At 35.3% G+C, this 11,577-nt stretch overlaps 1 protein-coding gene across 1 annotated transcript; it reads left to right on the top strand.

Moving 5' to 3' along the window:
- The first annotated feature begins 433 nt into the window (after positions 1-433).
- Positions 434-2,771, top strand: LOC111811961 (BURP domain-containing protein BNM2A-like). The gene is made up of 2 exons (XM_023699043.1): positions 434-531; positions 1,790-2,771. Exons 1-2 carry the CDS (start codon positions 451-453, stop codon positions 2,546-2,548), a joined length of 840 nt encoding a protein of 279 aa, XP_023554811.1. The 5' UTR covers positions 434-450; the 3' UTR covers positions 2,549-2,771.
- Positions 2,772-11,577: the final 8,806 nt, after the last annotated feature.

Genomic DNA, 11,577 nt, shown 5'->3' with positions numbered 1-11,577 from the left:
ATTTATTTATTTATCTATTTATTTATTATTTAGCAATAACTTGTTGCCTCATTTTTTAAAATTATATTAAGTTTAACGTATTAAATATAAATAAATAAATAAATAATAATAATAATAATAATAATCTTATTATTATTATTATTCTTTTATAATCTTTTTAAAATAGTTATTGTAACTGTTCAAGCCTTAGTCCGACTAGTATCTCGCACTGTCGGATGACTGACTTTTATACTCTATTTGTAACTGTCCAAATCCACCGCTAGCAAATATTATCCTCTTTGAGCTCTCACTTCTGAATTTACTCTCAAGATTCTAAAACGTAAAACTATCCATCGATCCAATTTCCTAGAAATGAAGATTAAAATAGCTTACAAGAACGAGCTAAAAGTTCCCATAAATAGGCATATATGAGCTCCTTTGGAAGCTTATACCACCCAAACCCAACAAAACATGGAGGAAACTAAAAGGATGGGTAGCACCAGAATGGCTTCTTGCTTCATCTTCCTACTTCTTCTCTTGCCAATTCTTAAGGTAAAGTTGGACCTTTTTACTTCAAAATTTAAGTGTTCTAAATATTGTGGAGCTCTCGAACCGCCTCTCGTTAATTGACTAAGTTAAGAGTATGGCTCTGATATCATGTTAGAAATCATATTTGGAGCCCTCGAACAAATTACACCCTTTGTTCTCCACTTGAGGATTTTATTGATATGTTAAGAGCATGACTCTAAGTTAAGAGTATGACTTTGATATCATGTTAGAAATCATATTTGGAGCCCTCGAACAAAGTACACCTTTTGTTCTCCACCTGAGGATTCTATTGACATGTTAAGAGCATGACTCTGATATCATGTTAGAAATCACGAATCTTCACAATGGTATGATATTGTCCATTTTGAACCTAAGCTTTCATGACTATGCTTTGGGCTTTCCCAAAAAGCCTCGTACCAATGGAGATGTATTCTGTTACTTATAAACTCATGATCATTCCCTAAATTAGTCAATGTGGGACTCAATCTCAACAATCCTCCCTTCGAACAAAGTGCATTATATGCCTCCCCTGAGACTTATGGAGCTCTTGAACAAAAGCCGCTTGAGGATTCTATTAACATGGCTAAGTTAAGGGCATGACTCTGATACCATGTTAGAAATCACGAATCTCCACAATGGTATGAAATTATCCACTTCGAGCATAAGCTCTCGTGGCTTTGCTTTGGGCTTTCCCAAAAAGTCTTATACCAATAGAGATGTATTCATTTACTTATATACTCGTGATCATTCCCTAAATTCGTCAAGGTGGGACTCACTCTCAATAATCCTCACTTCGAACAAAGTACACTATAAGCCTCTCCTGGGGCTTATAGAGCTCTCGAACAACCAGCCCTTAATCGAAACTTGACTCCTTTCTCTGGAGCCCTCAAACAAAGTACACTCTTTGTTCGCCACTTGAGAATTCTATTGACATACCTAAGTTAAGGGCACGACTACTCATTTCTCTTGAGCCCTCAAACAAGATACACCATTTGTTTACCACTTGAGAATTGTATTAATATGGCTAAGTTAAGGGTATGACTCTGATACCATGTTAGAAATCACGAATCTCCACAATGGTATGATATTGTCCACTTTGAGCATAAGCTCTCATGGGTTTGCTTTGGACTTTCCGAAAAGATCTCGTACCAATGAAGATGCATTCCTTTACTTATAAACTCATGCTCGTAAATTAGCTAACGGGGGACTCACTCCCAACAATCCTCAACAAATATCACCTCACAACGCTCATATTTTGCAGTTTACCGAAGGAAATACAGAAGCCTTAAATGAAAGCGATGAGAAGAAGGATCCCAAGCTCATACAAATGGTGACCAAAATAGACCCAAAACTCATAGTTTTCTTCACCATAGATGACCTAAAACAAGGCAAAAAACTCCCAATTTACTTCCCCAAAAGAGACCCATCAAAATCCCCTCCATTATTCCCCAAACAAACCCCTAATTCAATCCCTTTCTCCCTCAAAAACCTCCCTCAAATCCTCTCCTCCTTCTCCTTCCCCCACGCCTCCCCTCAAGCCCAAGCCATCCAACAAACCCTCCACCAATGCGAGCTCAAACCCATCAAAGGCGAGACCAAGTTCTGCGCCACTTCCATGGAATCAATGCTAGCCTTTGTAACCAATGCATTGGCCACAAAACCCCCTTTCAAGCTTCTCAAAACGTCCCATCTCACAAACTCCAACGTCCATTTCCAAAACTACACGTTCCTCGAACCCCCTAAGAAAATTGCAGCCCCGAGGCTTGTGGCGTGTCACACCATGCCATATCCATACGCTGTTTATTACTGCCATTACCAAGAAGGTGACAATAATGTCCTGAAAATTGCTTTGGAAGGTGATAATGGAGACTTGGTTGAGGCTTTGGCGATTTGTCATATGGATACCTCCCAGTGGAGCCCTAGTCATCCGTCGTTTCGTGTCCTTAATATCCAACCTGGGTCCGTCCCCGTTTGCCATTTCTTCCCTTCTGATGATCTTGTGTGGATTCCTCAAGGTTAGGTCAAAGGCTCGAATACTCCTACTCCTGTTTGTCAAACTCAATAAATAAGAAATAAGAGTACGGTCGTATGGTCGTACGGTCAAACGTGCTTTCAAGTGGTTAGAGTATTAGTATGTCGTCGGTCGAACATGTACGTAAGTCTAAGTTTGATTTCCGTCTTTTAAATTATGTAATGCATAAAAATAAAATAAATTGAAATATCCTTCAACTTTATCTAATCAATATTAGTTTAGAAAAAAAAATAGAAAATTTAATAAATTTCTAAATTATATCCATAGATTCTGATTTGGCAATGCTCCGTCAGCAATTTATCCAACGGTCATTAAAAACGAGATAGATTTGGAGCATCCAATCCAACGGTTGATAGAAAACCACGTCATAACTAGAAATGATCATCTCTACCAAAAAATGGCTACTAACAACCATAACGACGACCTTCAACTCTCTCTCGCCCTCCGGACGGCCGCCGCTGCCGCCACGGACGATGCAGCCTCTGAGCGACACTTAATAATCTTAATGAGAACCGCCGACAATTTAGAATTTCACCGAAGATCTCTCCGTCATATGAAATCTCAAACACCGAGAGAGATGGGGCCGATCGAGCCACCATAGCCATGGTCGACGAACCAAAGAGCGGTGGCTCATACACTAAACTATATGACATCGAACCAAATCCTGACGATCACTGGGGAAGTCAAGTGTCACCATTGTCAGAGAATTTACGAGATCGAATACGACATTGTTTCGAAGTTCAACGAGATCGGGAGCTTCGTAGAGAACAACATGGAATCGCTCTAGGACCAGACGCCAAGGTCGTGGATATGGCCGGATTATCCGACGTGTCGGTTTTGCGGGACGGAAAAAGGAGTGAGGCTGGTGATTCCAAAGGAATGTGAGAAGATCAATTGGGTGTTCTTGCTTTTGGGAGAAATGGTGCTATAACATGTTTTCATAACTGTTAAATGATCATTCTCCAATATGAGGCTTTTGGGAAGGATAGTCAAAGTGGACAATATCATACTATTGTGGAAAGTCGTGTTCGTCTAATATGGTATCAGAGATATGCCCTAAACTTAGTCGTGCCAATAAATTGGTAAATCCTCAAATGTCGAACAAAGGACTCCAAAAGAAAAAAAATGAGTCAAGCCTCCTCGAACCCACGAAGGCAGTCACAAAATGACCAAGACTCCAAAGGAGTCGAGGCTCGATTAAGGGGAGGCATGCTTTGTTCGAGGGGAGGTGTTGGATGATGAAAGTCCCACATCAGCTAATTTAGAGAATCATCATGTTTTTATAAACAAATAATACTCTCTCCATTGGTACGACGCCTTCTGGGGAAGCCCAAAGCAAAGCCACGAAAGTTTAAGTGGACAATATCATACCATTGCGAAGAGTCGTGTTCGTCTAACAATAACAACTTAAATAAGCTATAACTTCATAATCTATTATAACATCCATTATACGTCTAACAAAACGCTATAAAAAGTATACATAGGACGGAGTGGAGAGAAAGGTTGAGATTATATTCCCTGTCTCGATCCGATTCTCCAACCCGAACCGTGCAGAGTAGATAAAGATTAAAAAAAAAATCTATATCACAACAACCTATTTGACCAAAAACCTTTGGCCATTTTCTTTCTCATTATAAACCAATAAAAACTAACCCAAATTTTTTATCATCAATTTCATACGCCAAAAATGGCTACTAACATGATACACAAGAGTAGCAAGACTAACAAACGGGCTGTTATCAGCTGCCACCGCCGCCGTCGCCGCCGCCGCCTACGAGGAAACCAAATCATAACCATTTGAAACATGAACAGCTCCGATACCTCACTGATCAAAACCCTAATCCAAAATTCCATTCAATTCAGTAATAGAAGTGTCTATTGTAGGGTTGAAGTTGCTTACACAAAGTAAGGTACGTGAGAAAAACGAGGCGATCCTTAGCCCCGGTTTGATGAATTTTAGTATGGGTGCAGAAATATTTGAGATGTTTAAGTTTCAAAAGTCCAATTAATCGTCCCAGGAGTAAAAACAACCAATTTATTCGTTCGTTATCATCCTCGATTATCACGGGCTCTACGCACTTTGCATGCATGCACAACATGCAATTCGCTAACGTTGGTTTCGTCCATGATTGTGGAGCTCTACTATGGAGAATATCTCGATTTCTCTCAATAAAACTCGCTATTTCGTTGAACTTCTCCACCAAATCATACCCCATGTTGTAACTTTCTTTGCATTGGTTGCATTTGACGTCGCCCGTGATTGTGAGGATGCGGTTCGCTCGAAGGTAGGCGAGTTCGTGGACTACGGCTCGACGGGTTGTGGACCATGGATACGGTGGTTCGATTGGCGTGTTGTTTGGTCTACTTCTTTGTCGTCTTTGATTGGATTGTGGAGCTTGAGGGGAGTGATGTGGGATTACGACATGTTGGGGTGATGTTGATGGTGTTGGGTCGATACTTGATTGTTGTAGTGAGAGTGTTGATGGTGTCATTGTAAATTGGGGCGGTGGCGATAGCGACGGTGGACGTAACTGGGGTGGTGGCGACGGTGGATGGAGAGAGGGCGATGGTGACGGTGGATAGAGAGAGGGCGGTGGTGACAGTGGACGGAGAGAGGGCGGTGGTGACAAGGGACGGAGAGAGAGTCTAAGTTCGAGATCGATTGGAGTGTTATTTTCTAGATTTGTCATCGAAAATTATTGGAGAATGTTGGTACGGATACGAATAACTAAGTTAAGGGTTGAAATTTGTGACGAGAGAGTAAGGTATTAGGTAAAATTTAAAATCTGTCCCCGTCCCCTTAAAAAGAAAATATTATAGATAATTTAGCAAAATCTTCTATCAAATTGTAACACTAAAATTTTAATTAAAAATCCATAAAATAATTATATCTCGTTTCAAAAATTAACAAATATATCAAATTATTTTTAATTAATTAATTAGAAATTAATAGAGAGTATTAATAAATAAAAAATTAGATAAAATGAATTATATTTAAATTAATTTTCATTAATTTTTTGATCACTATTATAATTAATTAAAATTTCTCACATTAAATTATTTTTAATAATTAATTAGAAATTAATCTGAGTATTAATAAAAGTTAAGGGCAAAAGGGTAAAATATTGAAATATAAGAATTATATAAAAACTACCTTTAAAATTTAAGGGAAAAATATAATATTTTAAAATTTAAATACGAACCAAAAAAAATTAAAAAAAAAAGAAACTTAAAATTTAAAATTAAGTTCAAATTTTAAAGGTACAAATATAATATTTTGATAACAAAAAAAAAAAAAAATTAAATTCCAAAGTAAAATATAAATTTCTGTCTTAAAAAGATTTAAACAATCTTTTATTTATTTGAGTATTTTATCTCACTCCAAATTATTTTGACTATTGTATTAAAATAAATATAAATAAATAAATTGTAACGACTCAAAATTTTCTATTTAATTTAAAGTCGCAATTGTATACGTACCATAAACATTGAATGCGGAAAACTTCATTTAAATTCCATAAAACATAACCTTTAACTTAAAATACACCATGGACTTACGTGTTTCGAAAACATCTCTAAAACGACACAACAAAAGACCCGAAATAAAATAAATAAGCGTTTAAGTTTAAAACATCCTATTCTAGCCTAAGTCTAAGAAAATAAATACCACTATCCTATGCATGTGCCATGATCTCGAGTTGTGATGCCGTCGTCAGCCGTACAAAATGTCTTGCCTTAACCTGAAAAATTTAGTAGCACATTGCTTGAGTATTTAAAAAAATATTCAGTAAGTGACCCCACTATTGAGGTTAAGTGCAACAATCACATGCAATGAAATGATGGGACCTAGCTTTAGTTTTGTTTTCCCTACGGTGCTGTCCTAACGGGTAATCGTGGACGAGTACCATATACTCTACACGCAGCCCNATACATATCAATATATAGGACACGTGCAGAACCATAGTGCATGTGTGTCAACATCAAAATATAACCATGCTGATAGTAAGGTCACTTACCTGGCTAGCTTNTACTGGGCCACTTTCTTTATCCGGTGGGCATACTCTGGGAGCCCCTTGTGCCGGGACCTGTTANGCTTGAACTCTACAACATTATCTCTCTAATTTGAAATTCGATTCCATTCTTAACATAAGAGTATGAAATGTTATATATCTATAATTATATTTTTATTAAAANTGTGCCGGGACCTGTTAGAACTAGTAACCGTCACGGCAGTGCTATGCAAAGCATAACGANTCTCATGTTGTATAAAAAAGTAGATACACCTATTTCAAGTTATTCTCCCCTTTACTACTTTCTATATTTACCCTCTGTGTTTACCTTTCCCTATTTCAAGTTATTCTCAAGTTATTCTCGGCTTTACTACTCTCTGTATTTACCCTCTGTGTCTACCTTTCCGTCTGTATTTAGTTTGTGGCTTTTAATTCCCCAATCTCTTTTTTTTATCTGTTGCCTTTTAATTGTGTTCTCATGCATTCCGAATTTCTAGTTGATCTCTGTTTCCAAATTTTTTCTTATCTAAAAATTTAATCTGATATTACTAATCTGACGTGATTGACTAGAATCCTATAAATGAATGACATTTAGTTTCTAACTCAAAGCTAGATCATCGTAATAATTCAATGAAAATCTAACTATAATTGGTTGTGATTTCTAAAACATAGAATAAAAGAAAATGAAGATTTAATATATACCTTATTGATCAGATCTATCTTCACTAAATCTCTTGTGAATTTCAACTGGGTAAAGGGCATTTTCTTTTTTTTCTCAAGTAAATCTGACAATTATTGTTTTTCTTTTTCTTTTTGGAGCAACTGTTACTTTCTATAGATGGGTTGAGGAGATATAACTGTGGGAAGGGATGAGAGGTTAGTGGAGAGAACGGGGAAAAGTTTTTATTTTTATTTTTTTTTAATTTATTTATTTTATTATTATTATTTTAACTATTTTTATTTCTTTATTTCTTTATTTATTTTTTGGGCTATTGCATAAATAAAGTCATTTTTATCTTTATATACAAAAATGTTAATAAAAATAAATACTTTTTTAATTCATTTTTACCCGTAATCAAATTTTTACGTAAACGAAAGAAAATAGGAAATCTCAACCGATATGAAATATTTAAGAAAAGAAATATAAAAACAAAAATTTTAAATTTTTACATAAACTAAAGAAAAAAAGAAATCTCAGCTTATATGAAATATTTATGAAAAGAAATATAAAAACAAAAATTTTAAAAAGAAAATATTTAAAATCAATAACTAAATTTAAAAAAAAAATCAAATTTGTTTTAAAATGACATTAAAATCCTTTAACCATTAAAAAAACAAAACGTTTTTGTTAACTAAAATTTTATAATTTAGCAAAATCTTTTATCAAACTCAAACACTCAAATTTCAACTAAAAATCCATATAATAATTATATCTCATTTTAAAATGGAGAAATATTAGGTAAAATGGGTTATAATTAAATTAATTTTCATTAATTTTTCATCACTATTATAATTAATTAAAAATTTCCCATCAAATTCTTTTTAATTAATTAATTAGAAACTAATTGAGTATTAATAAAAATATTAGATAAAATTGGTTATAATTAAATTAATTTTCATAATTTTTCATCACTATTATAATTAATTAAAAATTCCCCATTAAATTAATTTTGATTAATTAATTAAAAATTATTCAAAATAAAGCATTAATAAAAATATTAGATAAAATTGGTTATAATTAAATTAACTTTCATTAATTTTTCATCACTATTATAATTAATTAAAAATTCTCATATCAAATTATTTTTAATTAATTAATTAAAAATTAATCAAATATTAATAAAAATTAAGGACAAAATCGGAAAATATTGAAATACAAAACTATATAAAAACTACATTTAAAATTTAAGAAAAAAAAAATATAATATTTTAAAATGTAAAGACAAACAAAAATAATTAAAATGTAATTTTTTAAAATTTAAGGACAAAAAATTCAAAATTTAAAATTAAGTTTAAAATATAACATTTTGATGACAAAAAAAAATTAAATTAAATTTCAATATATATATATATATATATATATATATATATATATATTGTTATTTTAATCTTTATATACACAAATTTAAACAAAAATAAATACTCTTTTAATTCATTTTTATCTATAATCAATTTTTTAGAAAATATTAAAAATAATCCTAAAATTTTTATTTGAAATTTGGAAACCTCAACTCGATAGGAAATATTTATGAAAAGAAAAATTTTAAAAAGAAAATATTAAATCAGTAACTAAATTTTAAAAAATCAAATTTATTTAAAATGACAAAATTTATAATTTCTTCTTAACTATAAATTTTAAAATAACTAAATTTATAATTACATTGAATCAAAAAAATAAAAATAAAGAATCAAAATAAATTAAAATTAGAATCTAAATATTTTTTTAACATGAAATTTAGTTTTAAAGATTTTGCGGGGAAAAAATAAAATTTGAAGATTTTATTCTTATCTGGTTCATCTGACGGTCGTGGGTAATTGAAAGATTTCAAACCTATATCCGACGGTCATGATTTTTTCTATTTATCCAAACAATTATTTAACTTTAACTGTATAAGATGGTCAACCAGAATGAGTAATATCTGATTTCCACATGGTCTAACACAATGAAGACTATAGAAGGTAATAGCCAAAATAACAATGATCCCAACCTTGAACTCTCTCTCCGTATGCCATCTCAGTCTCCACTTGAATGGGGGCAACGGTCGACACCGACATCGACACCGGCATCGTCCCAAACTCCGAACCAACCGGTGGCGGTCCCTTGCTCCATCGAGCAAACTACGAACCAACCGGAGGCGATCCCTCGCGCTATCGAGCAAATTTTGAGTCAACAAGTGGCAATCACTCGAGCCAATGGGGAAACTCCGAACCAATTGGTGATGACCCCAAACCCTGTAGGGGAAGCTTTGAACCAACCGGTGGCGATCCCTTGCGCCACCGAGCAACGCCGGTTGGTTCGAAGTTTGAGCCTACCGGCGTCAATCACTCGGCCCATTGGGAAAACTCTGAACGAATTGTTGGCAATCCCTCACACTGTAAATGAAACTTTGAACCAATCGGTGGCGATCCCTCACGCCATCGAGCGAACTTCTAGCCAACCGGCGACAATCACTTGGGCCATCGGGGAAACTCTTAACCAATTGGAGGAGATCCCTCACAACATAAGGGAAACTTCGAACCAACCGGTGGCGATCCCTCGCACCGTCGAGCAAACTTCGAGCCAACCAACGACAATCACTCGAGGCATTAGAGAAACTCTGAACCAATCAGTGACAATCCCTCCCGACATAAGGGAAACTTCGAACCAACCAATGGAAATCCCTCGCGCCATCGAGCAAACTTCTAGCCAACCGGCGACAATCACTTGGGCCATCGGGGAAACTCTTAACCAATTGGAGGAGATCCCTCACGACATAAGGGAAACTTCGAACCAACCGGTGGCGATCCCTCGCACCGTCGAGCAAACTTCGAGCCAACCAACGACAATCACTCGAGGCATTAGAGAAACTCTGAACCAATCAGTGACAATCCCTCCCGACATAAGGGAAACTTCGAACCAACCAATGGAAATCCCTCGCGCCATCGAGCAAACTTCTAGCCAACCGGCGACAATCACTTGGGCCATCGGGGAAACTCTTAACCAATTGGAGGAGATCCCTCACGACATAAGGGAAACTTCGAACCAATCGGTGGCGATCCCTCATGCCATCGAGCAAACTTCGAGCCAACTAGCGACAATCACTCAGGCCATCAGGGAAACTCCGAACCAACCGGTGGCGATCCCTCATACCGTAGAGGAAACTCCAAACCAATCAACGACAAACCCTCAAGCCACAAATGGACACTCTACATCAAGACCGAGACGAAGACGAAGTAGAACGAGAGCAGACACGAGGAGGATCGAGCCACCGTATCCATGGTCAGCCGAGCAACGAGCATCAATCCACAATCTCGAGTACCTCCAAGCAAACAACATCGTTACGATCAAAGGCGATGTGAGGTGCAAAAAATGCGAGAGATATTACGAAATCGAGTACAATTTGATGAACAAGTTCGATGAGATAGCAAGATTCATAGAAAGAGAAAGAGATAAGATGCATGATAGAGCTCCAATTTGTTGGAAAAACCCTATTTTACCAAATTGTGAGCATTGCATGGAAGAAAACTGCGTAGAGCCAATGATACCCGACGAGGAGGACGACAACCAATTCAGCAGAATCAATTGGCTGTTCTTGCTTTTGGGGCAATTGATTGGACGTTTAAAGCTCAAACAACTCAAATACTTCTGCGCTCATACCTACAATCATCGAACCGGGGCTAAGGATCGTCTCATCTTTCTCACTTATCTTGCTTTGTGTAAGCAACTTCAACCCTCCAATCGTCTCTTCAATTGCTAATTCGTATTAACATATTATGTGTTTCTTTTAGTGATATCCTTTTTGTTTTATGTTTCCCTTTGGATTGAAATATTATTTAGATTCAAAAAAATTGATGTTATTTGGAGTTTTAAAAAAATTATATTTAAATCCAAAAAATTTATAGTTGGGTCGAGTTCATTATCTTATTTGGGTTGGAAAAAATTGATGTTACATCCAAGAAGAAATGAAGTTTTATTTAATTTAGGTTACATCTACCTAATGACTGATTATGGTCATCAAGTATGAATGTTACAACTTTTTGGTATGCTCATTTTGAGGCTATATAAAGCCATGAATATTGTATTTGTAAGGAGACTTGGAAAATATAATAAAGAAGCATTTGTGATTTTCTTTAACCAATGACTAAGTTTATTTGCAATTCTATGTAGTTTAGATTGCATGTAGAATCATTCAAGCTCGACATGATCAATCTTGCTTGTGGAGTGATTCGAATCTCAAACAAGTGTTTGAGATATTTGATCAACAAGAGTCATTCAAGCTAGANTGGTTTCTTATCTTATCAATTTGT

Source organism: Cucurbita pepo, chromosome LG15 (genome assembly GCF_002806865.2).
Source record: "Cucurbita pepo subsp. pepo cultivar mu-cu-16 chromosome LG15, ASM280686v2, whole genome shotgun sequence".
NCBI classification, from domain to species: Eukaryota; Viridiplantae; Streptophyta; class Magnoliopsida; order Cucurbitales; family Cucurbitaceae; genus Cucurbita; species Cucurbita pepo.
The sequence above is the reverse complement of the archived record's forward strand: the minus strand, read 5'-3'. Positions and strand labels throughout refer to the sequence as shown.

Coding starts and splice junctions, on each gene's coding strand:
- LOC111811961 (XM_023699043.1), top strand. CDS start 451: ATGGAGGAAACTAAAAGGATGGGTAGCACCAGAATGGCTTCTTGCTTC. Junction 532..1,789: donor TTCTCTTGCCAATTCTTAAG/GTAAAGTTGGAC, acceptor CATATTTTGCAG/TTTACCGAAGGAAATACAGA.